This window comes from Oncorhynchus mykiss, chromosome 10 (assembly GCF_057628025.1).
Source record: "Oncorhynchus mykiss isolate SJ-2025 chromosome 10, ASM5762802v1, whole genome shotgun sequence".
Classification (NCBI taxonomy): Eukaryota; Metazoa; Chordata; class Actinopteri; order Salmoniformes; family Salmonidae; genus Oncorhynchus; species Oncorhynchus mykiss.
Window position 1 is genome coordinate 49,209,696 of NC_143031.1, and position 27,379 is coordinate 49,237,074.

Sequence of the window (27,379 nt, forward strand, 5' to 3'; positions counted from 1 at the left end):
AAATTGGCTTAATTATTTATTTACTAACTAAACAAATCACAGAAACACATAAACAAACAATATAGTTATTGGTTACTAACACAACGCATTGAAAAGTCCCTAGTGGGCTAAACCATTATGTGAGGCTTGGTAGACAATGGAAAGGGGTGGGGACAGAAAGAGCGGGAAAGACAAAATGGATTCACTACCCAGTTGATAATTATATTAATTGAAATGCTAATCCTTTGCACATGAACGGCCGCTCATTGGAAAATAATTGCAATGTATACATTTACGCCCGTATGTTGTTGTCTTCTCTGTTGGAATCGTCGGTCAGTCTGCTGGAGAGTCAGTTCATCAGAGAGTCTCTGGTTAACGTCCACAGAAGTCAATGTCGTTCGCGGTTGTAGCTTTCTCAGCGGCTCTGGATAGTGTCTGTTGTAATGGATATGTCAGGCGTACAGGTGGTCGTTGCATAGAATAGATGCTTCCGCGGTTGTCGTTATTCTCGTACTAGATTCACGCAATTTCCAGCTGCAGACTAGTAATTCTACGTCTAGGATTTGCTCTTATTCTGTAGTGATCGATAGTCTCAAGAGTTTAACCATTTCCAGCCGTGTGGCAATCACTACACGCTGTCTGGTCTCCTGGGCCTATAGAGTTGTAGTTCTTAACCATTTCAACATGTAGCGTCAGCTCCATGTTTTTTAGTCTAATGTAAATTTAGTCAGGAGTGGGTTTTATACGTCTGAGAAAAGGGCGCTCCATGACGCCGACAATGTCTATGCTCATGTGGGCGTGGCCACTGATTTGGTTAACTATATGAAAACCTTCTAAATGAGAAAATATGGGTTAACATCACATTACATCTTTTCACAAATTGTTTCATGTTTAATCACAAACATTTCACAATATTTAGATGTAAACTCCATAATTAAGAAGTGTACACAACCAAAGACACAGTAGAGGGTTTCCTGTCCTTCATGAGATCACCAAATGAAACACACTCGTCATGACTGTCCCTTAAGTGTTCACGGACCACTCCCACATTCCCAAAAATATAAATATTGTTTAAATTATGTCCAAGGGTCTTGGAATGCAGCGTATTTTATGACCGCCATAAAAACAGCCGACTTCCCGCTCTATGAGAGGGGGCACGCTGTAGAGCGGACCCACTGTAACCTGATCCTAACTCTCACAGGAGAGTTATGACAAGTGTGGTTTAAAAAACTGACTGCAATGCCAAGATCTTCACGTAGCCTAGGCCACTGGTATTGTTTTGAACCACTGATTTTCACAGGTCCATTTGGTGGTTGGATGCGTAGAAGCTGTGAGGAAAGCCCACTCCAATCAAAGCTCAGACAGTCCCAGCTGTGTCTCTTTGGCCAACCACTCGCCATTGTAGGCATCCTTGCTCCATCCTTATTGACTTTGTGCTTGTTCTTTTAGGAGTAGTAGGAGACTGCTGTGTACTTCCTCAAGACAGAATGTCCTCCATTCTCAGATTTCCTCAGTAGCTACTCTCATGCCCCGTCAGGATGTACAAGTTGCTTAAGGCAGATGGATTGTCCGTGAGAGTACTCTGCAAAATAATGTCCCTGAAGAATAAAAGCATATGTTAATGTAAATTTTTTAAATTTTGCTTCAGTAATTTGACAAATGTTCTGCTATCGAATTGCTATCAAACTCCCATAGTTAAGAGACATGCCTTGAGGTTCCCAAGACTCTGAATATTCGACTTTCATCCGTGATCTCTTGTGTAACCTATGAAAAATGTAAAAACGTCACAATGTTATTTTATTGTCAATATGAGAGTTGACAATACAGTCTGACAATACAGAAAAGCTGGACTGGTGTTTTGGTCTGCATTACCTCATCACTATTCAAGCTTCTACCTTTAAGCCCATGCTTCCAGAAGGCCAGAACACTATCCTGCAAACATACTGCAAATAACAATTTATTCGCATCCAATCCAAAGACACAAAGCTAAATGATTAGAAGGCAGCACTCATCCATTCCCTTACCAAGAGTCTCAATGGAAAAGTCAAAGGTCAACTTTGAGGTCCTCCCTTTGCTTGGATTTCCATTCAGATTCACAATTTTCACAGTGTCTGCAAAGGTCAAATGGGAAAATGGCAACAATTCAATCTTGTTTTTTTTTTCTTCTTCATTCAAGGGTTCTTACCATTCTATAGAACACTGGCACATCCAATGTTCCTGATCAAATTATACTGAAAGCAGAGTATTGAAAGAAAGGAACTCACTCTCCAGAGTGATCAGTACTGTGTCTCTGTCCAGTTGAGTTACCTGCATCACCTTCAGAGATTGACTACCTGTGAAAACGTTACAAAAACATCACAGCTTGCACACTGCTCATCTGTCTAGATCAGTGGTCAACCTGTCGATCGCAATTCCTAGTCGATTACCAAATATTTTTGTAGAAAAGCCAACGATAAAGGCTTTCGCTGTCGTTGTTAAGTGCACTTGGTTCAGAAGCCCTGTGCACCGGGAAGGCAAAGTGAGCCATCTACAACATCCGAGCTTTCAAGACAACTGGGATCCGACTGGGACATAATTTTTTTTAAACAGTCGTCCAACTCAGAATTCCAATTCTTACCTTAAGATCACTGACGTCACGATTTGACCTCTTTTTCTCCTCCAGAGATCCCAATTGTCTTGAAAGCACCATGACCATGAGATGCAGGTCCCATCAAGTCCAGTAAAATAAAAAAAAGTTAATTTGCAAATTATTTCAATTTATGCTCTGCTGTGCCTCGCAAGTGCTACACAAACTGATCTATTTTGTTATCAAAGCTCAGGTTTTTCTAAAATATAATATGGTCTGAGAAGAATATTGGCAGGCCAGGTATATAGCCAATATGCTGTGATAATGTATTAGGCCTACTGCACAAACCTCATTCCTACCAGTGGCATTATCCTTTTTAGATAAAACTATACTAATTATATTCACATCACCAAATAATTGATTAAAACACTGTTTTATGGGGCCTTTATGGCGCAGTGGTTAAGGTCAGCGCCAGCTGCGCCACCAGAGACTCTGGGTTCGCGACCAGGCTCTGTCGTAACCGGCCGCGACCGGGGTCCGTTGGGCGACGCACAGTGTTTCCTCTGACACATTGGTGCGGCTGGCTTCCGGGTTGGATGCGCGCTGTGTTAAGAAGCAGTGCGGCTTGGTTGGGTATCGGAGGACGTACGGGAGTTGTAGCGATGAGACAAGATTGTAGCTACTAACAATTGGATACCACGAAATTGGGGAGAAAAAGGGCGTGTGTAAAAAAAAACAAAAAAAACTTTTATTATGAAGGTCTACAGTAGCCTCGGCAGAAGTCTGTAGGGTAGCACCATGGTGTAGCCGGAGGACTGCTAGCTTCTGTCCTCCTCTGGGTACATTGACATCAATACAAAACCTAGGAGGTTCATGGTTCTCACCTCCTTCTATAAACTTACACAGTTATTATGACAAGTTCCAGAGGACGTCCCCCAACCCATCAGAGCTCTTGCAGCATGAACTGACATGTTGTCCACCTAATAAAAATATTAGATAATTAATCTAGTACTGAAAGCAGAAGCTACAGCTAGCTAGCACTGTAGTGCATACAATGTGGTGAGTAGTTGACTCAGAAGTACAATAGTTGAATAGTTTTGAAAAAAGTAATTTCTTCCAAAATTAAGAAGAAGCGAGAGTGTTGTATTTTTAAAAACGTTCACTTTGCTATAGAATACAGCTAACTAGTTTAGCCTACTCAAACACCCAGCTCAAAACAGACAGGGATGCTATGTTAGCTAGAAGTCCACAAGCGAAGGAAAAAGGTAAGGGGAGAAGGCATAGATAGTAGCGAGAAGGAATTACATATACAACGAGCAAAGTGATCACGCTGTTTTCATGTGGCTATGAAAGTGAACGGTGTTTGCGTGTGATCAGGAGTGTATTCTGTCCTTTAGTTGTTCTTGTCTATTAATATTCTATATTATGTCATGTTTGATGTTGTGTAGACCCCAGGAAGAGTAGCTACTGCTTCAAGATTGTTGGTCACGCGGACTAGGATATGTTCCGTGTAGCCTCTGAGAATAACATTGCCGAATACGGTGACTGAGTTTATCACGAAGTGTATAGGAGATGTTGTACCCACTGTGACTATTAAAACCCATGGCAAGGTGACTGGGAATATTGCCTAATATAAAACAGTGTAGTTTTCCCTCTAAAGCAATCATACAGGCAAAACGTCCATATAGAGATAAAAGTGGAGTCGCAAGTCAACGGCTCAGACACGAGACGTATGTGGCAGGGTCTACAGACAATCACGGACTACAAAGGCAAAACCACACAGACGGCATCCCCAGCCGCGTCCTCAGACCAGCTGGCTGGTGTGTTTACGGACATATTCAATCTCTCCCTAACCCAGTCTGCTGTCCCCGCTTGCTTCAAGATTGCTTTCTTGGGTACAGGAACAAAGGTAACTGAACTAAATGACTATCGCCCTGTAGCACTCACTGCTGTCATCATGAAGTGCTTTGACAGGCTAGTCAAGGATCATATCACCTCCACCTTACCGGCCAGCCTAGACAAACTTCAATTTGCTTACCGCTCCAATAGATCCACAGACGATGCCATCGCACTGCACTCTCCCATCTGGACAAGAGGAATACCTATGTAAGAATTCTGTGAATTGACTAGAAGATCAGCATTCAACACCATAGTACCCTCCAAGCTCATCATTAAGCTCGGGGCCCTGGGTCTGAACCTCACTCTGTGCAACTGGGTCCTGGAATTCCTGACGGGCCGCCCCCAGGTGGTGAAGGTAGGAAACAACACCTCCACTTCGCTGATCCTCAACACTGGGGCCCCACAAGGGTGCGTGCTCAGCTCCCGCCGGTACTCCCTGTTCACCCATGACTGCATGGCCATGCACACCTCCAACTCATTCATTAACTTTGCAGACGACACAACAGTAGTAGGCCTGATTACCAATAATGACGAGACAGCCTACAAGGAGGAGGTGAGGGCTCTGGGAATGTGGTGCCAGGGAAAAAAATTAACTTCAACGTTTAACAAAATAAAAGGAGCTGATCGTGGACTTCAGGAAACAGCAGAGGGAGCCGCCCCTATCCACATCGACGGTACTGCAGTGGAGCAAGTGGAAAGCTTCAAGTTCCTCTGTGTACACATCACTGACAATTTGAAATGGTCCACCCACAGACAGTGTGGCGAACGCAGCGCAACAGCGCTTCTTCAACCTCAGGAGAAATTTGGCTTGGCACCTAAAACCCTCAAACTTTTACAGATGTACAATTGAGAGCATCCTGTTGGGCTGTATCACCGCCTGGTATGGCCACTGCACCGCAGTGCTCTCCAGAGGGTGGTGCGGTCTGCCCAACACCGGGGGCAAGCTACCTGCCCCAAGGACACCTACAGCACCAGATGTCAGAGGAAGGCCAAAAAGATCATCAAGGACAACAACCACCCGAGCCACTGCCTGTTCACCCCGCTATCATCCAGAAGGTGAGATCAGTATAGGTGCATCAATCCTCGGACCGAGAGACTGAAAAACAGCTTCTATCTCAAGGCCATCAGACTGTTAAATAGCCATCAAAAGGCTGCATCCGTCAGGTTACGTAACCCTGCACCTTAGATGCTTCTGCCCTATATACATAGGCTTAAAATCACTGGCCACATTATTAATGGTACACTAGGTCACTTTAATGATGTTTACATATTTTTGCTTTACTCACTGTATTCTATTCTACGGTATTTTAGTCTATGCCACTCCCACATTGCTCATCCTAATATTTCTATATACACCTTAATTCCATTCTTTTACTTTTAGGTTTTTGTGCATTGTAAGATATATTACTACACTGATGGAGCTAGAAACACAAGCATTTTGGTACACCCGCAATAACATCTGCTAAACATGTGTATGTGACCAATAAAATGTGATTTGATTTCACAACAGCTTATAGGGATCCTAATAAAAGACCAATACTATTCATTCCGCCGATTCTGTTGAAAGAGCGTTCCTTAAAATGGAAGCAGGCAAGAGTGTGCAAGGCGGTATTGAATGTGTCACTGTCTGTCACCTTGATCACTCACAATTCTCCACGTTGTAAACTTTCATTCATAGGCTAGGCTGTGGCAACTGAATGATGGGTACAGGGAAAATTAGACTATCATGTAGTAGCCTAAACCTATCAATGTTACATTGAGCTGGGTGAATGGAAAATGAGCGACAGTCATCCAATATGCTGTAATAGAAACAGTGCCATGTTCATAAGAAAATGATCATCCCCCTCATCTTAAACGGCACCAACCATCACCGATTCCTACATATTTTTTTCTTTTATTTTTGACATTAACCTAAAAAAAAAAAACATTTAAGTCATGTTTAAAACAAATTCTGAGCGGTAGATCTCGGCTTGCTTTTTGACTGTGAAAGTGATCTTGAAGGTTGGTGACTGCTGATCTAGATTAAACTAGATAAAATATTAATGGAGGTACCTGTCTGGGCTCTGGGTGTGTCATTCAAGTGGATGATGTCAAAGTGGACCTGCTCACAGGTCTTGACAGGGGCCTGTAACTTGCGCACACCCACACACACCTGTGGCAACTCCTCTTTCTCCAGGACAAGCAGTTCAAAGATGGGGAGGCTTTCTGGGAGACTCACAGCAATATGCTGAGAGGGATAGGAGAAAGCGGAACGGAAGAATGCTTTGTGATGCTTTTCTATTTAAAAAAACACAATGCTGACATTGTATAGAGATGCATTGGGAATACACACCTTGAGTTGCATGAACTTCTGCAGGGGCTCGTACCACAGCAGTAGGATAAGGCCAGTTGGTACAACAGCACACAAAAATGTGCTGTCAGTGTACGGGTTACGCACTGAGAATAGATAAGGCAGAAGAGAGAGATGTCACCTTAGTCATAAAGACGGTACAGTACATCTCCATTTTTGACTAAAATAACATGTTCCTTACCAACGCTGCAGCGTCGACAGCCTTTCGTGTCTGGTATCTTTCCAGACACAGAAAACCTTCTACAAAGAGAACACATTAACAATACCTTTTTTTAAATGTACAATTTCCAGGATGATTTCCCTTCCTCTCAGGCTAATATCAGTGAAAAGCAACATTGCTTGGGTATTTTCACTGCGGCCTCTCTCTGCCCAGGGGTGGGGTGTCCCTACCTTGAGTTGATCCTCTCGGTGAGGCGGTGGGTGTTGATGGACAGGTGGCCCTGCCTCTTCGGCAGGTGTCTGCGATGATCAAACAGGGTGGTCAGCCTCTGGGAGCACAGCTGCGATGATTTCCCTGTGGAGCACAAAGACAGTAAACACACGTCTAGATGGAACACACTGTATTAGGGTGTGTTGTCATTGTTGCTGGTGTGAGGGACACGGAGGGCCCTACCTGAGATAGACATTAGCACATTGTTCATGACATACAGCCAGCTGCACCTCTGGGGTAATAACTGAAAAATACAGAAAATATTTTTTTAAACAGACTGGTAGAAAAATACATATACGTGTGTGTGTATACACACACACACACACACACACACTTTGTACAATTGGGTGTTAACATGATGGTACCTTCTCCATTGTGTCCTCATGGAGCTCATTGAGGTTCAGGGTATAGATGCCCTCCTCTGTCCCCAGGATGAGGTGTTGATCTGAGGGAGGATAGTCAGATATTCTCCCCGAGCTATGACTAGTTTGACAGAAGCACTATTGACTGATTGTTATCCTTTATAGCCTGTGCTTACCTTTAGTCTTTGGCAGGACCCATGTGACAGCACAGTGGATATTTAATGGACAGCCATTAAACACCTTGGAAAAACAGGCCCCCATCTAGAAAAGATTGTGTGGTTCAATGCATCATTTCAATGCGGTATTTTCTTATTGGTAGCTATATATCCAGACATCTTGACTTACGTGGACTTTGGGTGTGGGTGGAAGTCCATGGCAATCACCTCTCTGAAGAAAAACAAATTCCACAGAATTATCAGTCATCATTTTTGCACAAGAGATGCATTTAAGAGGTGTGTCAGTAACTTGTCTGATGGGGACTCACCGAGTCCTCAGTTTTCCTCCCGAGTGTGCTCCATTCTGGAGACAGTGGGGGCTGCTGGGCCTTGGCGGCCGTCTTTTCAGGCCTCTGTCCAGACCCTTCAGCGCAGTATAGTGTCTCAGGATGATGGATTTGAGCCTTTTCTAAAATTGGTAATGCAGATTGACATAATTAGTAGTTGATGTCACTACCTTTACACAATGACTCCATAGATTGTTTTAGTTAGTGTTTGTGTGTGTACAGGATGTGTTGCGTGTGAGTCGATGCTGCACCTTCAGAGGGAGAGGAGCAGTTGGTGGTGTCAGCAAAGATGGTAGAGTTGAAGAGAGAGGGGTCAGCCAAGGTGGGGTCTGTGAATGGAGGTGTGACAGTGGAAGGGGTGGAGTCACAATTGCCAGTGCATTCTATGGGGCAAGTAGTGTCAGTGGACGGGGGGATGGTATGCCTTGGGGCAGGACTGAGGACCCCACTCCTCTTCACTGTGCCACATTTATCCATATCATCATCATCATCATCACCTTCTTCAGGAGAGTGCTGCAACAGATGAACACAGACGCTGGTGCGGTTCCAAAGAAACAGTGTGGAGTGCCTGAGAGGATAAGATACAGTCTGTAGTTCCCTCTCACCTCAGCAGAGGGCGCTCTCTTGACAGTTAACCTCCTGCAATGATATCAAACAGACCGCGTTATGGGAATTAAACATGTGTAGTGATTTGGGATGTGCAGAATTGTTTTAAATTCCTTTGCATTCAGCTTACTTGGTGTATTTGTTTGTAATGGGAATTATATTTGTGTGTTATTGGTAATGTAGGTAAGTGCTATGAAGAGATGTATAAAGACGGTTTTATAGCCTCACCTTTCAAGCAATGCTTCCTCAACACACTCCAGTAGACTCCTGCACCTCAAATGTAGAGTAGATTAAGTTATTACTGCCTTCATTTGTAATTTATTACGGACGATTTGTCATAGGAAGTCAAATAAACGATAGCTTACGAGGAGTTCTTTTCATCTCCTGAAATGCTCCATTCGTCATATGATCCCTGTTGGGCAAAAATATATTAATATACTGTCAAGTCGACAAATAAATGTATTGTTTTTCTATGTTGAACATGACGTTCATTTAACAGAGGTTAGACACAGATGATAGGCTACTCACCAGGTCAGGAGAGGGGTCAGTCTCCTTCCTCATGGGAGGGCCAAATTTTAGCAGATCAACTGGGGGGAGGGGGAAAGTGTCACAATCCCCACACATACAATACCAGTCAAAAGTTTGGACACACCTACTCATTCAAGGGTTTCTCTTTATTTTTTAAAACTATTTTCTACATTGTAGAATAATAGTGAAGACATCAACACTATGTTAAACAAATCAAAATATATTTTATAGTTTGAGATTCTTCAAAGTAGCCCTCCTTGATGACCGTTTTGCACACTCTTAGAATTCTCTCAACCAGCTTCATGGGGTAGTCACCTGGAATTTATTTCAATTAACAGGTGTGCCTTGTTACAAGTTAATTTGCGGAATTTCTTTCCTTCTTAATGCGTTTAGCCAATCAGTTGTGTTGTGTCAAGGTAGGGGTGGTATACAGAAGATATACCCATTTGGTAAAAACCAAGTCCGCATTATGGCAAGAACAGCTCAAATAAGCAAAAAAAAAATGACAGTCCATCATTACTTAGGTTAGTCAATGTGGAACATTTCAAGAACTTTGAAAGTTTCTTCAAGTGCAGTGGCAAAAACCATCAAGCGCAATGATGAAACTGGCTCTCATGAAGACCGCCGCAGGAAAGGAAGACCCAGAGTTACCTCTGCTGCAGAGGATAAGTTCACTTCAGTTACCAGCCTCAGATTGCAGCCCAAATAAATACTTCAGAGGTCAAGTAACAGACATCTCAACATCAACTGTTCAGAGGAGACTGCATGAATCAGGCTTTCATGGTAAAACTGCTGCAAAGAAACCACTACTAAAGGACACCAATAAGAGACTTGCTTGGGCCAAGAAACACGAGCAATGGACATTAGGCCAGTGGAAATCTGTCCTTTGGTCTGAGGAGTCCAAATTTGAGATTTTTGGTTCCAACCAGTGTCTTTGTGAGACGCAGAGTGGGTGAACGGATGATCTCTGCATGTGTGGTTCCCACCATGAAGCATGGAGAAGGAGGTGTGATGGTACTTAATTAGAATTCAAGGCACACACACAACCAGCATGGCTACCACAGCATTCTGCAGCGATATGCCATCCCATCTGGTTTGGGCTTAGTGGGACTATCATTTGTTTTTCAACAGGACAATGACCCAACACACACCTCCAGGCTGTGTAAGGGCTATTTGACCAAGAAGGAAAGTGATGGAGTGCTGCATCAGATGACCTGGCCTCCACAATCACCCAAACTCAACCCAATTGAGATGGTTTGGGTTGAGTCGGACTACAGAGTGAAGGTAAAGCAGCCAACAAGTACTCGGCATAAGTGGGAACTCATTCAAGACTGTTGCAAAAGCATTCCAAGTGAAGCTGGTTGAGAGAATACCAAGAGTGCAAAGCGGTCATCAAGACAAAGGGTGGATACCTTGAATAATCAAAAATATATTTTGATTTGTTTAACACTTTTTTGGTTACTACATGATTCCATGTGTTATTTCATAGTGTTGAAATCTTCATTATTTTTCTACAACGTTGAAAATAGTAAAAATAAAGAAAACCCCTTGAATGAGTAGGTGTCTAAACTTTTTACTGGTACTGTACATATAATACAGAATAACACCTTTAAAATATTGAATTACTGTAGACGAAAATCCTCCTCAATATCATCATCTTTTGTTATGAAAATGATACGAGATAGCAGTAAACAAAAAACACACACTTGTTCTAAAACTACTCTCATTTTATTTGAGTGGATGCTCAGTCTTGGTGCCAGTGACTATCCCCTTGTGTCCTCCTGACCTTGGCTGCTTGCCCCTGCATGCGGTAATGCTACGTCGGCCATAACAATGGCTCATCATTAATTCCAGAGTCCTTGAGAAGCTGTGGATGCTAGGATCTGGGAGTTACTCACACTGCTCCTCAGACTGAGTCCTCTGGACCGACAGGGGTTTCCCTAAAGACTGGATCTTATCAGGGAATGCACTGCATGTCTGCAAACCCACACATACACAGTAGTAGACAGGTCATTAGTGACATATTTATCTTTGTAGTACTAATCCACATAGTACAGTGTTGTGCCCAAGCATACATTTAAGGACAGGAGAGGAGAGCTCACCTCAAGATCACACTCGTCCATAGTGTGTGAGGTTTGCAGAACAGGGTTGCTGGCCATGTCCAGCAGTTCAATGGCCAGGGTCCTGGTCAGCTGCTGACTCACAAAGGGGTGCTGAGAAGAAAGCAGGTCATGTGGGGTCATGTCGGTCACCTAAAGGACTGTTTAGATACTACGTATAGTTTCTGCACTAGGGACATACAGTACCTTTGGAAAGTAAATCAGACACCTTTACTTTTCCCACATTCTGTTACAGCCTTATTCTAAAATGTATTTTAATTTGGCTATCTACACACAATACCCCATAATGACAAAGCAAAATGTTTTGCAAATGTACTAAAAATGCAAAATTTACATCAGTATTCAGACCCTTCGCTATGAGACATTAAATTGAGCTCAGATGCATCCGGTTTCCATTGATCATCCTTGAGATGTTTCTACAACTTGATTCCTAGACTCTTCCTAGAGCTGGCCGCCCGGCCAAACTGAACAATCGGGGGAGAAGGGTCTTGGTCAGGGAGGTGACTAAAAACCCGATGGTCACTCTGACAGAGCTCCTCTGCGGAGATGGGAGAACCTTCCATAAGGACAACCATCTCTGCAGCACTCCACCAATCAGGCCTTTATGGTAGTGACCAGACAGAAGCCACTCCTCAGTCAAAGGCACATGACAGCCCACTTGGAGTTTGCCAAAAGGCAACTAAAGACTCAAGATTCTCTGGTCTGATGAAAGCAAGATTGAACTCTTTGGCCTGAATGCCAAGCATGGTGGTGGCAGCATCATGATGAGGGGATATTTTTCAGCGGCAGGGTCTGGGAGACTAGTCAGGATCGAGGCAAAGATGAACGGAGCAAAGTACAGAGAGATCCTTGATGAAAACCTGCTCCCGAGCGTTCAGGACCTCAGACTGGCTTGATGGTTCACCTTCGAACAGGACAACGACCCTAAGCACACAGCCAAGACAACGCAAAAGTGGCTTCAGGACAAGTCTTGAGTGGACCAGCCAGAGCCGGACTTGAACACGTTCTAACATCTCTGGAGAGACCTGAAAATAGCTGTGCAGCGACGCTCCCCATCCAACCTGACAGAGGTTGAGAGGATCTGCAGAGAAGAATGGAAGAAACTCCCCAAATACAGGTGTACCAAGCTTGTAGCGTCATACCTAAAAAGACTTGAGGCTGTAATTGTTGCCTAAGGGTGCTTCAACAAAGTACTGACTAAAAGGTCTGAATACTTATGTAAAATGTGACATTTCCATTTTATATTTTTTTCATAAATGATGTTGTTTTAACTGTTTTTGCATCGTCATCTTGGGGTATTTTGTGTAGATTGATGAGGGGAAAAAACAATTTAAACAATTTTAGATTACGGCTGTAACCAAACAAAAATGTGGAAAAAGTCTAGGAGTCTGAATACTTTCCGAAGGCACTGTAAATTCAACAGGTTTTCATTAACTTTGATGCCATCTTCTTGTTCTCGTCAAAAGGATGGAACTCTGAGGTAGTACCTGTAACAACTTCTCTGCAGTGGGCCTTTTGCGAGGGTTCTTGGTGAGGGAGACTTTCACAAAGCTGTGGAAGTCAACGGACCTAAAACAGGAGAGAGACCACTGGTTATTACCACAGGGGCTAATTGGCTCCGAGACACTCAGTGACATTTATATTATTATTTGTTCATTTATCATCATTGTATTGGTCCTTCCCTTCAGAGGACAACATATGCTTTGTTTTAGTATTTTGTTACATATACATTATTCCTACATTTGACATACATGGTACCCTTATACACGTCAGAAATACATTTTTATACACATTAAAATGGTACTCGGACATATCCAGTATACATGATAGTGTTTTCGTTCCTAACTATTACAGATCTTGAGCTTTTAAATCGTACCCCTCAGCTATTCGTTTTTACATTTTTTATCAATCAGTAGATTTGAGTTTAACTATAATATTTGTTGTAATATTTGTTCTGGCTTTCAGGAGGATGATATTTAAATTGTAACCAGCTTTCTATGGCTCGTTTAAAAAAAAAAAAAGGCGATACTTTGAACAAGGTTTCATTTTCAATTAACCGACAAAGAGAGCTTGTAATCTGGATACAGGCAAAAAGGGCATTTTTGAACAAAGGATGAGCCAGCTAAACTACTGGAGAAGCAGTTTGGGTTTAACTTTTGCAGACAGACGGTTTAATGCTTTAATGTGTTACCATTTTAGCCTCTCATACTCATATTCATTACATAAATACATTATTAGTTATGTTGCTCATATGACTTTTTAATTGTAAACTAACTTCTACCATTTGGACTTGTCCTTCAGTTTGGGAGACTGGAAGCTGCCCTTTGACATCACCATCAAGGCCCTGGGGGGGGGGGAAGGGAAATCGAAATCTCATAACAATAACTTGATGTGCAACATGCTGCAGTGATCATTATCCAAATCTGATCTGTTAATATGACTGGATACAAGAACTAGATTTAACTTACAACATTGTTATTACAGAATCTGTATAATTATAATAATGAGAGGTGGCATCCCAGCAACTGTGCCCTCACCTCATTGGGTGCAGGTCAAACATTGGAGGCTGAAGCTCTGCCAGCTCGATAGCGGTGATGCCCACTGCCCAGATGTCACATAGCTGGTTGTACCCGCCTTTCTTCTCCACTGCTGCCACCTCGGGTGCCATCCTAGAAGAGCAACGCTGCCCGTGGATAACTGTGGTAAACCATGATAATGGGCCTTGTTTTGGTGCCATGGATGGACATAGATCACTCACCAGTAAGGTGTGCCTATGAAGGACTTCCTCTTGGCAACAGAGGCATTGATCTCAGCTGCAACGCCAAAATCCGCTGGAAGGAAACGATGGCGTGAGAGGTGGAGACAACTATTTGAGTAAATCAAATTTAAAAATATATAAATCAGGGACTGGGTGTGTCTAAGGGCAGTGGTACTTGTTAAGTAGTTTTGGGGGGTATTGGTACTTTACTAGTTCTATTTTTGACAACTTTTACTTCACTACATTCCTAAAGAAAATGCACTTTCTACTCCATACATTTTCCCTGACACCCAAAAGTACTAGTTACATTTTGAAAATGGTCTAATTCAAACACTTATCAAGAGAACATCCCTGGCATCTCTATTGCCTCTGATCTGACAGACTCACTAAACACAATTGCTTCATTTGTAAATTATGTCTGAGTGTAAAAGAGTGTGCCTGCCCATGGCTATCCGTAAATAAATAAACAAGAAAATGGGGCCGTCTTGTTTGCTTAATATTAGGAGTTTTAGCAATTACATTTACTTTTGATAATTAAGTATATTTAAAACCAAATACTTTTACTCAAGTAGTATTTTTCTGGATGATTTTTACTTGAGTCATTTTCTATTAAGGTATCTTTACTTTTACTCAAGTATGACACTTGTTACTTTTTCCACAACTGTCCACGGGAGAGGCAGAGAGGATATGCGAAAGTGAGTGACAGCGTGAGGGTGGATGAGTCACTGACCCAGTTTGACGTCTCCTCGCTCTGTTAGAAGAACGTTGGCTCCCTGTGAAGAACCCACATTGACACAATGAGCGCACCGTTTCACACTCTCCCACCAGGACAGTCCCAAGCTCCGAATACACAGAGAGACATACACTTACAAAATTACATTTCTGTAAGTAGTTCCAAAGCGCCAGACCAAATGATTCAATTCAGATGAGTGGTAGAGCAAATTGTTCACATGTTTTTATATCCAACAGGATTCTTCTATACATTACTTTTATGTCTCTGTGCATTTTTCCAGTCTCATGTAAGTGACGCAGTCCCTGCAAGCACAGAAAATCCAATGACAGTGGCATCTCAGCGCAACGGTCAAGCGTGATGTTTATGAATTTACCATGTAAATAACATTACATCCAAATGGAAAGTTTCACAAGAGAAAAAAAAATTGTTAAACGCTTTATCCAATGAATAACGCTGCATATCATTTCATTCTTACCTGGAGTGTTTCCCTGCACACATATGCAATCTGCCTCTCGTTCAGGGGGCCAGTAGCTATGGAAACATAACAATTAAGTGAGTAATTCAAAAAGAGAATATATGAGGGACACAGTAACTAGTTGAATCTTTACTTGAAACACTGGGACGATGCCATTCATATACATTATCTATCAGGGTGGGTGTTAGGGGGAACGTTCTCCAACTGTACCATGATAAATGTCCTGCAGGGAACCTCCTCCGCAGTACTCCATGCAGATCCACAGCTTGTTATTTCTACCAAAGGAAAAAGCGCACCGTTAAAGCAATAGCTCAGAGTTTCATATCAAGTTTTAACGTTTGATTGCAGACCAAACCTGAAGTAGCTGCCGAAATAGGCCACAATGTTCTTGTGAGTGCATTCTCTAATCATGGTGATCTCCTGTTGGATAGATGAGATATCGTCACCTGAAAAGAGACAAGCAGACTGATTTATATTCAGGAATACTGTGACACAATGTGAGGTAAAGATGTTTTTTTTTTTTTTTATAATCATACTTTGGGATAAATAGCCTACCAGGATCTAGTTTTACAACTTTGATTGCAGATACCACAGACGTCTTGATGTCTCGGGCCTGTAGAGAAGAGAGAGTACAACATTTTTTGATGTTTTCCTGATCATTTGACATTGTGATTTCATTTTTTTTGCTGTGAATGTTATGGTTACTGGCATGACCGTTAAAGTCATGAGTGCCACAGACTCAGTTATACATTGGGAAAACGAATAATAGCCGACCACACATCAAGTTGAAAGTAGTTCTAGGTATATTAGATTTAAAACCAGGGTTTTATTCACTTTGAACCAAACGGAAGCAAACTGAACAAAACTGCGAGGGAACTAGCCGAATTTGTCAGATCGAAACTCTCATTTTCGTTGCATAACACAACTGTTTGGGATAATGATTACACCTCAGCCGATTAAGTATCCTATTTGAGGGCCTTGTGCTCACACTTTGTTTTCCACTGATAAAACATGGGTGATAAGGGGAAGTACACCCGTAACTGTATGTCTACAGATCATACAGACACAATGATTATGTTACCAAGCAAAGCAGTGAAAGGACATGTGGGAACTATGAGGCCCTTGTCAGCTACCCTTGAAAAAAAAGACATCTGATATGGAGCGGTACTTACTTCCTGTTTTGTTTCTGTAGTAAAAAAATACTTCCTGTGATGAAAGTAATGTATATTATGCAGCAGAACTTTTACATCCTCGACTAAATGAGACTATTATTGCTAATCTCAGCTCAAGATCACTCTCAAAACATGACTTAGCAACTAATCCATCTATTATTTTATGATGATTTCTTTTTTTTACAGAAATCTTTCCCATACTTTACAAGGGTTTCTTGGGTATGCTACAGTGAAAATGATAGACTATATTTGCTGGCCATGCCAAATATCCGAATTTAGGTCAGGGTTCTGGCCTGGGTGTATACAGAGAGTTTCTCACGGTTTTGACACAACTTCCTTTCTGAACACATTTTTGGTTTCCTGTTACTAACTGCTACAACCAAGGCGCCATCTCACATAACCACAAACTCAATGAGTATTTTTTTCTGTTCTATACTGCATTAACTTTATTTGGTGTGCTGGATCTTGTTTTTTTTTTTTTTTTAAACACATGACCATATACAGTGCATTTGGAAAATATTCAGACCCCCCCTTACACATAATATCCCAATAATAAAAGAAAAACAGATTTCTGGAATATATATATATATATATGCACAACTCTTTAGAGTATCTGGAGAATCAGCCTTTCTGGGTTTGATTACAGGCTCAAAATGACCCGCCATACACCAGTCTCAACGTCAACAGTGAAGAGGCGATTTAACAGATTAAGGCGGGCAAAAGAACAGACACTGGACAGAGGAACTCTGCCTAGCATTCTGGAGTCTCTTCACTGTTGACGTTGAGACTGGTGTTTTGCAGGTACTATTTAATGAAGCTGCCAGTTGAGGACCAGTCTCAAGTCTGTTTCTCAAACTAGACATTATAATGTACTTGTCCTCTTGTTCAGTTGTGCACCGGGGCCTCCCACTCCTCTTTATATTCTGGTTAGAGCCAGTTTCTGTGAAGGGAGTAGTACACAGCGTTGAACGAGAGCTTCAGTTTCTTGCCAATTTCTTGCATGGAATAGCCTTTATTTCTCAGAAGAAGAATAGACTGATGAGTTTCAGAAGAAAGTTTTGTTTCTGGACATTTTGAGCCTGTAATCAAACCCACAAATGCTGATGCTCCAGATACTCAATTAGTCTAAAGGCCAGTTTTATTGCTTCTTTAAATCATAAGTTTTCAGCTGTGCTAACATAATTGCAAAAGGGTTTTATAATGATCAACGTACCATTGGAACAAAGGAGTGATGGTTGCTGATAATGGGCCTCCGTACGCCTATGTAGATATTCCATTAAAAAAAATGGCAGTTTCCAGCTACAATAGTCATTTACAACATTAACAATGTCTACACTGTACTTCTGATCCAATTGATGTTATTTTAAAATGGACCAAAAAAATAAAATACAGCTTTTCTTTCAAAAACATTTAAGTGACCCCAAACTTTTGAACGGTAGTGTATGTACACACGTCAAAAGTTGACACACCTACTCATTCAAGGGATTCTGTTTATTTTTTACATTGTGAATAGTGTGTGAAGTGAATAGTGAAGACATCAAAACTATGAAATAACAAATATGGAATCATGAAGTAACCAAAAATATATATTTTAGATTCTTTAAAGTAGCCACCCTTTGCCTTGATGACAGCTTTGCACACGCTTGGCATTCAACCAGCTTCATGAGGTAGTTACCTGGAATGCATTTCAATTAACAGGTGTGCCTTGTTAAAAGGTAATTTGAGTCAGTTGTGACAAGGTAGGGGTGGTATACAGAAGATAGGGCTATTTGGTAAAAGACTAACTCCATATTATGGCAAGAACAGCTCAAATAAGCAAAGAGAAACAACAGTCCATCATGACTTGAAGACATGAAGGTCAGTCAATCTGGAAAATTTCAAGAACTTTGAAATGTTCTTCCTGTGGCAGTCATCAGGACCGCCACAGGAAAGGAAGAACCAGAATTACCTCTGCTGCAGAGGATAAGTTCATTCGAGTTAACTGCACCGCAGATTGCAGCCCAAATAAATGCGTCACAGAGTTCAAGTAACAGAGACACATCAACTGTTCAGAAGAGACTACGTGAATCAGGCCTTCGTGGTTGAATTGCTGCAAAGAAACCACTACTAAAAGGACACCAATAAGAAGAACAGACTTGCTTGGGCCAAGCAACACGAGCAATGGACATTAAACCAGTGGAAATCTGTCCTTTGGTCTGATGAGTCCAAATTTGAGATTTTTGGTTCCAACCACAGTGTCTTTATGAGACGCAGAGTAGTTGAACGGATGATCTTAGCATGTGTGATTCCCACCGTGAAGCATGGAGGAGAAGGTGTTATAGTGTGGGGGTGCTTTACTGGTGACACTGTTGGTGAATTATTTCAAATTCAAGGCATACTTAACCAGCATGGCTACCACAGCATTCTGCAGCGACACGCCATCCCATCTGGTTTGCACTTAGTGGGACTATCTATTTGTTTTTCAACACACCTCCAGGCTGCGTAAGGGCTATTTGACCAAGAAGGAGAATGATGGAGTGCTGCATCAGATGGGATGGCCTCCACAATCACCCAACTTCAACCCAATTGAGATGGTTTGGGATTAATTGGACCGCAGAGTGAAGGAAAAGCAGCCAACAATTGCTCAGAATATGTGGGAACTCCTTTAAGACGGTTGGATAAGCATTCCAGGTGAAGCCGGTTGAGAGAATGCCAAGAGTGTGCAAAGCTGTCATCGAGGCAAAGGGTGGCTACTTTGAATAATTGCTTGATTAGTTTAACAGTTTTTGGTTACTACATGATTCCGTATGTGTTATTTCATAGTTCTGATGTCTTCCCTATTATTTTACAATGTAGAAAACAGTAAAAAAATAAAGAAAAACCCTTGAAGGAGTAGGTGTGTCCAAACTTTTGACTGGTACTGTATACAGTTGAAGTCGGAAGTTTACATACACTTAGGTTGGAGTCATTAAAACTTGTTTTTCAACCACTCCACAAATTTCTTGTTAACAAACTATAGTTTTGGCAAGTCAGTTAGGACATCTACTTTGTGCATGACACATACACACGAAGTCAGAAGTTTACATAAAACTTTGCCAAATACATTTTAAAAAATACCACCACCCTACTCCACTATTTATATCCATGTAGTCCTACCTCAGGCCAAAATCCTGAAACGATGGGACACCACCATTTAACACACCCTGTAACTCTTCTGACATCAAGTCTCACACACCCAAATACCTCACTGCAGCTGCCACCACAACCTCAATTGTCTGCGTCTTACGTTCCATCCCTGTAGTAGCTGATAACTATTACTATAAACTAGAGGTCGGCCGATTATGATTTTTCAACGCCGATACCGATTATTGGAGGACCAAAAAAAGCCGATACCGATTTTTAAAACTGTATTTGTAATAATGACAATTACAACAATACTGAATGAACACTTATTTTAACTTAATATAATACATCAATAAAATCAATTTAGCCTCAAATAAATAATGAAACATGTTCAATTTGGTTTAAATAATGCAAAAACAAAGTGTTGGAGAAGAAAGTAAAAGTGCAATATGTGCCAAGTAAGACAGCTAACGTTTAAGTTCCTTGCTCAGAACATGAGAACATATGAAAGCTGTTGGTTCCTTTTAACATGAGTCTTCAATATTCCCAGGTAAGAGGTTTTAGGTTGTAGTTATTATAGGACTATTTCTCTCTATACCATTTCTATTTCATTAACCTTTGACTATTGGATGTTCTTATAGGCACTTTAGTATTGCCAGTATAGCTTCAATCCCTCTCCTCACCCATACCTGGGCTCGAACCAGGAACACATCGACAACAGCCACCCTCAAAGCAGCGTTACCCATGCAGAGCAAGGGGAACAACCACTCCAAGTCTCAGAGGGATTGACGTTTGAAACGCTATTAGCGCGCACCTCGCTAATTAGCTAGCCATTTCACATCGGTTACACCAGCCTAATCTAGGGAGTTGATAGGCTTGAAGTCATAAACAGCTGCTGGCAAACGCACGAAAGTGCTGTTTGAATGAATGCTTACGAGCCTGCTGCTGCCTACCGCCGCTCAGTCAGACTGCTCTATCAAATCATAGACTCAGTTATAACATGATAACACACAGAAATACGAGCCTTAGGGTCATTAATATGGCCGAATCCGGAAACTATCATCTCGAAAACAAGACATTTATTCTTTCAGTGAAATAAGGAACCGTTCCGTATTTTATGTAACGGGTGGCATCCATATGTCTAAATATTCCGGTTACATTGCACAACCTTCAATGTTATGTCATAATTGCGTAAAATTCTGGCAAATTAGGCGGCCCAAACTGTTGCATATACACTGACTCTGCGTGCAATGAACGCAAGAGAAGTGACAATTTCACCTGGTTAATATTGCCTGCTAACCTGGATTTCCTTTAGCTAAATATGCAGGTTTAAAAATATATACCTCTGTGTATTGATTTTAAGAAAGGCATTGGTGTTTATGGTTAGGTACACATTGGAGCAACGACACACACCGCATCGATTATATGCAACGCAGGACACGCTAGATAAACTAGTAATATCATCAACCATGTGTAGTTAAATAGTGATTATGATTGATTGATTGTTTTTTATTAGATAAGTTTAATGCTAGCTAGCAACTTACCTTGGCTTACTGCATTCACGTAACAGGCAGTCTCCTCGTGGAGTGCAATGTAATCAGGTGGTTAGAGCGTTGGACTAGTTAACTAAGGTTGCAAGATTGAATCATCCGAGCTGACAAGGTAAAAATCTGTCGTTCTGCCCCTGAATAAGGCAGTTAACCCACCATTCCTAGGCCGTCATTGAAAATAAGAACGTGTTCTTAACCGACTTGCATATTTAAATAAAAATTAAATAAAGTGTCAAAATTAACAAAAAAATGTTAAACAAATTTTTACATTTGTTTTAAAATGTATTTCCAAAAATACCGATTTTAGACTGTTATGAAAACTTGAAAGCGGCCCTAATTAAATCGGCCATTCCGATTAAACGGTCAACCTCTACTTTAAATGCAAAAAATCCAATCTTACTGAAACATATCACTTGTTGATTTATCCCTCTGTACTGGTAAAGATCTACTACTCACACCACTCCTCTTAAGATCCCTCCCCATTGACCCATCTTCCTCTACTTGCTTCACTGCCTCAGCATGACAACTTCTGCACTACTCTAACCCTGGAAACCTCAACCTGCCTCTCTTGCACAGGACATTTCTGATCCCCAGCCCCAGTGGCACCCTTACAATTAACACATACCACTATTTTCCCCAATACTACACATTCCTTTGTCTCATGCCCTTCTGCACACTTCTCACAACTAGGAACCTTCCTCCGACACACTGCTGCCACATTCCCATAAGCTTGACACCTGAAACAGCGTAATATGTATTCAGCACAAAACCTCATACAGGATTACATACATAACCTCACTTTGTTGGGCAAAATCTTAACACCAAAACTCAAAAGAACAGACAACTTCTGTTTCACCACTCAAGCCACCTTGTCTGCGTCGCACCAAACAAGCGTCACAAACACCGGGAATCTTCCTCTTCAGTTGGTTAACTTTTACATTTATGGCTACCCCAGTAATCCCTCCTTTCAGTGGCACCCTTTTCTTCCAGTGGGTCAGAAGTTTACATGCACTCAATTAGTATTTGGTAGCATTGCCTTTAAATTGTTTAACTTGGGTCAAATGTTTTGGGTAGCCTTCCACAAGCTTCCCTCAATAAGTTGGGTGAATTTTGGCCCATTCCTCCTGACAGAGCTGGTGTAACTGAGTCAGGTTTGTAGGCCTCCTTGCTCGCACACGGCGTTTCAGTTCTGCCCACACATTCTCTATAGGATTGAGGTCAGGGCTTTGTGATGGCCACTCCAATACCTTGACTTTGTTGTCCTTAAGCCATTATACCACAACTTTGGAAGTATGCTTGGGGTCAATGTCCATTTGGAAGACCCATTTGCGACCAAGCTGTAACTTCCTGACTGATGTCTTCAGATGTTGCTTCAATATATCCACATAATTTCCTCCTCATGATGCCACCTATTTTGTGAAGTGCACAAGTCCCTCTTGCAGCAAAGCAACCCCACAACATAATGCTGCCACCCCCGTGCTTCATGGTTGGGATGGTGTTCTTCCGCTTGCAGGCCTCCCCCTTTTTCCTCCAAACATAACGATGGTCATTATGGCCAAACAGTTCTATTTTTTTGTTTTTCAGACCAGAGGACATTACTCCAAAAAGTACAATCTTTGTCCCTATGTGCAGTTGCAAACCGTAGTCTGGCTTTATGGTGGTTTTGGAGCAGTGGCTTCTTCCTTGCTGAGCGGCCTTTCAGCTTATGTCGATTTAGGACTCTGACTGTGGATATAAATACTTTTGTACCTGTTTCCGCCAGCATCTTCACAAGGTCCTTTACTGTTGTTCTGGGATTGATTTGCACCTTTCGCACCAAAGTACGTTCATCTCTAGGAGACAGAACGAGTCTCCTTCCTGAGCGGTATGACGGCTACGTGGTCCCATGGAGTTTATACTTGCGTACTATTGTTTGTACAGATGAACGTGGTACCTTCAGGCGTTTGGAAGTTGCTCCCAAGGATGAACCAGACTTCCAGAGGTTTACAATTTTTTTTCCTGAGGTCTTGGCTGATTTCTTTTGATTTTCCCATGATGTCAAGCAAAGAGGCACAGAGTTTGAAGGTAGGCCTTGAAATACATCCACAGGTAGACTTCCAATTGACTCAAATGATGTCAATTAGCCTATCGGAATCTTCTAAAGCCATGACATCATTTTCTGGAATTTTCCAAGCTATTTGAAGGCACAGTTAACTTAGTGTATGTAAACTTCTGACCCACTGGGAATGTGATGAAAGAAAGGTTGAAATATGTAGTTCTCTCTACTTTTATTCTCACATTTCACATTCTTAAAATAAAGTGGTGATCCTAACTGACCTAAGACAAGGACATTTTACTAGGATTAAACGTCAGGAAATGTGAAAAACAGTTGGCTACGGTGTATGTAATCTTCCGACTTCAACTGTATATGAAATATCACATTACATAAGGATGCAGACCCTTTACTCAGTACTTTGTTGAAGCATCTTTGGCAGCGAGTACAGCCTCAAATCGTCTTTGGTATGACGCTACAAGCTTGGCACACGTGTATTTGGGAAATTTCGCCCATTCTTCCTTGCAGATCCTCTCAATCTCTGTCAGGTTGGATGGGGAGCGTCGCTTTACAGCTATTTTCAGGTCTCTCCAGATATGTTAGATCAGGTTCAAGTCCGGGTGCTGGCTGGGCCGCTCAAGGAAATTCAGAGACTTGTCCCGAAGTCACTCCTGCGCTGTCTTGACTGTGTGCTTAGGGTCGTTGTCCTGTTGGAAGGGGAACCTTCTCCCCAGTCTGAAGTCCTGAGCGCACTGGAGCAGGTTGTCATCAAGTATCGCTCTATACTTTGCTCCGTTCATCTTTCCCTCGACCCCAGTCCCTGCTGCTGAAAAACATCCCCTCAGCATGATGCTGCCACCACCATGCTTCACCGTTGGGATGGTGCCAGGTTTCCTCCAGACATGATGCCTGACATTCAAGCCAAAGAGTTCAATCTTGGTTTTATCTTACCAGAGCATCTTGTTTCTCATGGTCAGAGTCCTTTAGGTGCCTTTTGGCAAACTCCAAGTGGACTGTCATGTGCCTTTTACTGAGGAGTGGCTTCCGTCTTGCCACTCTACCATAAAGGCCTGATTGGTGGAGTGCTGCAGAGATGGTTGTCTTTCTGGAAGGTTCTCCCATCTCCAGAGGAACGCTGGAGCTCTGTCAGAGTGACCATCAGGTTCTTGGTCACCTCCCTGACCAAGGCCCTTCTCCCCCTGAATGCTCAGTTTGCCAGCTCTAGAAAGAGTCTTGGTGATTCCAAAAACTTCTTCCATTTAAGAATGGAGGCCACTGTGTTCTTGGGGACTTTCAACGCTACAGAAGTCTTTTTGTACCCTTCCCCAGATCTGTGCCTCGACACAATCCTGTCTCGGTGCTCTATGGACAATTCCTTTGACATCATGGCTTGGTTTTTGCCCTGACATGCTCTGTCAACTGTGGGACCTTACATAGACATGTGTGTGCCTTTCCAAATCATGTCCAATCAATTGAATTTACCACAAGTGGACTGCAATCCAGTTGTAGAAACATCTCAAGGGTTATCAATGGCAACAGGATGCACCTGAGATCTATTTCGAGTCTCGTAGCAAAGGGTTTGAATAATTATGTTAAGGTATTTGCTAAAATTTCTAAAAGCCTATTTTGCTTTGTCATTATGGGGTTTGTGTGTAGATTGAGGATTTTTTTTTAAATACATACATTTTAGAATAAGGCTGTAATGTAACAAAATGTGGAAAACGTCAAGGGGTCTGAATGAATACTTTCCAAATGCACTGTATACTTAGAGTAAAAGCTTAATCAGCATTTCCCTGAGCCTTGTTAGTCTCGTAAACCCGACCCTAGGCATAATACAGTAGGAGGCAACAAGTCTGCCTAGTCATAGGGAGACTAGAGCCATTCTGATGTTTAGCCCTGTGTTCATGACAACCAAAACATCTAATACAGTTATGGAGAGAGACCATGCAGCATGCCTCCATGCACACATTGACGATACTAAGGATGGTGTAATATCACTTTTCCAGCAACATTATATCAGGGCGAAAAACAAATTTAATCACAAAACAATTTCTAGCATTTTTTTTGTTGTTGTATTAAGAAAACCATCATATTCTGTTTTTAACGTTGACGGAGTCAACATACAACTAATGCTATAAATGACCAGCTATTCCAACAGGTATGTGTCGGCTCAGGTAATACAGTCATATGCAAAACAATCACAATTCGGGGGGATTGATGCATATCCAATAGCCTACGAAGGAGACTAAGTGTCACTAAAGTACGAAATAATAGAGCGTGGCAAATTTAAAATACCTTAAATACATCTCCGTATGTACCACTGCCGATTCGGTGAATCAACTCGTAGTCCTCCAACGGGTTCGAGTAGGAGACACCAATTGCCTCCATCGCAGCAACGTCAGCCTCGACTCGCGCTGTCTAGCGACTAATGTTGATTCCTGTCCAGATGCCTGCACTTCCTCAGCAACAAACCATCAGAGGCAAAAGCCGAAATAAAAATGGCAGCTATAACCTACAGCCTTGTTATGCTCAGTGAACGGCAGCCTACCAGTGCCATGGCATTTATGTAAATAATAAGGCATTGTTCTTGCTCCTGAATGAAGAAAATAATCCGCATTTGGGGTTTTTCAGTGAAACAAAGCCCTGTCAAATAGTAGTAATTGTCCACCGGTTCTTGTTTTGTTTAAAGTTTTTTTTCTTTCAATTTCATAAAAAACATCTCGCACGCACGGACGCTTGCAGGCACATGTCCAACGGGGTAGTAAACCCTCGCACGCACATGCCCAACGGGGTAGTAAACCCTGGGAAGAACCCTTGAGGTTCTTGTGGTGATTGATACGTTAATTGATTGATTTGTTGATTGACTGGGTGATTATTAAGGTTATTAAATAGATGTAGCAAACCTACGTCCATGGAAAATATATATTATGATTTATAAACGAGAATCCACTGTGTATAATATGTGGTATAAAGCAATGATAATAGCTTCATTTGAAAACTATGACCTTATGGCTGGCAGGCAGCCTGGCGGTTAAACCGTTGGACCAGTAACTGAACGGTTGCTGGTTCAAATCGCCGAGCCGACAGGGTGAAAAAATCGGTCGATGTGCCATCTGTCGATGATAACCTTAATTGCTCTGGATAAGAGCGTCTGCTTAATGACTAAAATGTAAATTGAGAGACTTGAAGATACGCGATGAAGATACGCCCCTCCTTGTGCTCTGAAATACATCATCGTTCTCCTAGCAGCAGGACATTATTGCAGCAAGTTCTAGGATTTTATTTTTCAAAATCAGAGTCGGTTTGCAAAGAAATGCTAAACGGGGAATATCGGGGGAAAAATGCACTCTAGGGCAATACAACTGTTTTTCACAGCATTGCAACCACCTTTGATAATTTTATGTATTTATTTGTAATATTGTATTATTTATTCCAGCATTTCTTTTGAAAGTTTACATAAATGCTTGTACGTTGAAAGTCATGGTGTAAGCTATATTTAAAGAAATACACATTTAATAAAATACAACTATATGTTATTTATTGGTTTACTCAATCTGCAAAATTTGAAATGGTCGCTTGTGCTGAGCAACAGGTTTAATACAGAGTGCTGGTTACTCCTTAATCCACCCACTCATTCACTGCAATGCAATACATTGTATATGGTATACTTATTGGGTTGTAGAGAAAAAAAAACACTAATACCTGTCCTATATAAACTGGGGTGGGAAATACTCTGTAGGCTCTCTACTAACCACATATGTGTAGTTTTGGAGGGGGACCATGTCATGCATATCCTGCAACACTCCATAGCCCCCAATACAATAATACACTGCAACTTTTTTTTGCCAATATGTATCCATGCACAGTCTATTACAGTGTATTGCATTTGGGAGCTATGGAGGGGGTGGATAATGAAGTGCTGCTGGATATGTACGACTGAGTAATTCCCATACCACTTTAGCTGAGGCAGGTAGAAAAGTTCTCTCTTTACAAGCCAATATGTATCCATGTACAGTCTTTTCCAGTGCATTGCATTGGGGTATAGGGGAGGCGGAGTGAAAAGCTAGCATGCGGCCGTGCAACATAGTCCTCCTCCAAAACGAACCCTATTTGGTTAGTAAAGATGCTACTGAGTATTTCCCACTCCACTTTAGCTGAGACAGGTAGAAAAGCAGGGGAGCAATTTCCAATGGTGACATGAACCCCCCCCCCCCC

The 27,379-nt window shown here is 41.8% G+C and overlaps 1 protein-coding gene across 4 annotated transcripts; it reads right to left on the minus strand.

The window, feature by feature from the left end:
* Window positions 1-26,409, minus strand: LOC110534172 (mitogen-activated protein kinase kinase kinase kinase 2). Of its 4 annotated transcripts, none has more exons than XR_016483772.1 (32): window positions 25,460-26,409; window positions 15,864-15,921; window positions 15,664-15,754; window positions 15,519-15,583; window positions 15,309-15,364; window positions 15,088-15,135; window positions 14,831-14,873; window positions 14,101-14,173; window positions 13,880-14,011; window positions 13,624-13,686; window positions 12,830-12,911; window positions 11,325-11,435; window positions 11,121-11,199; window positions 9,223-9,281; window positions 9,060-9,106; window positions 8,923-8,961; window positions 8,694-8,727; window positions 8,340-8,601; window positions 8,071-8,210; window positions 7,932-7,973; window positions 7,763-7,847; window positions 7,590-7,669; window positions 7,408-7,468; window positions 7,185-7,308; window positions 6,976-7,034; window positions 6,777-6,880; window positions 6,597-6,671; window positions 2,244-2,312; window positions 2,004-2,090; window positions 1,852-1,922; window positions 1,688-1,743; window positions 1-1,577 (listed from the first exon to the last, which is right to left on the minus strand). XR_016483772.1 is itself a non-coding variant. In XM_021618884.3 (32 exons), exons 1-32 carry the CDS (start codon window positions 25,550-25,552, stop codon window positions 1,490-1,492), a joined length of 2,676 nt encoding a protein of 891 aa, XP_021474559.3. In that variant the 5' UTR covers window positions 25,553-26,409; the 3' UTR covers window positions 1-1,489. The 4 variants fall into 4 exon arrangements, 3 of the variants coding, with proteins under 3 accessions (XP_021474559.3, XP_090043112.1, XP_090043113.1); XM_021618884.3 differs by having other exon boundaries at window positions 6,497-6,671; XM_090186986.1 differs by lacking the exon at window positions 2,244-2,312 and having other exon boundaries at window positions 6,497-6,671.
* Between the last annotated feature and the right edge of the window lie 970 nt (window positions 26,410-27,379).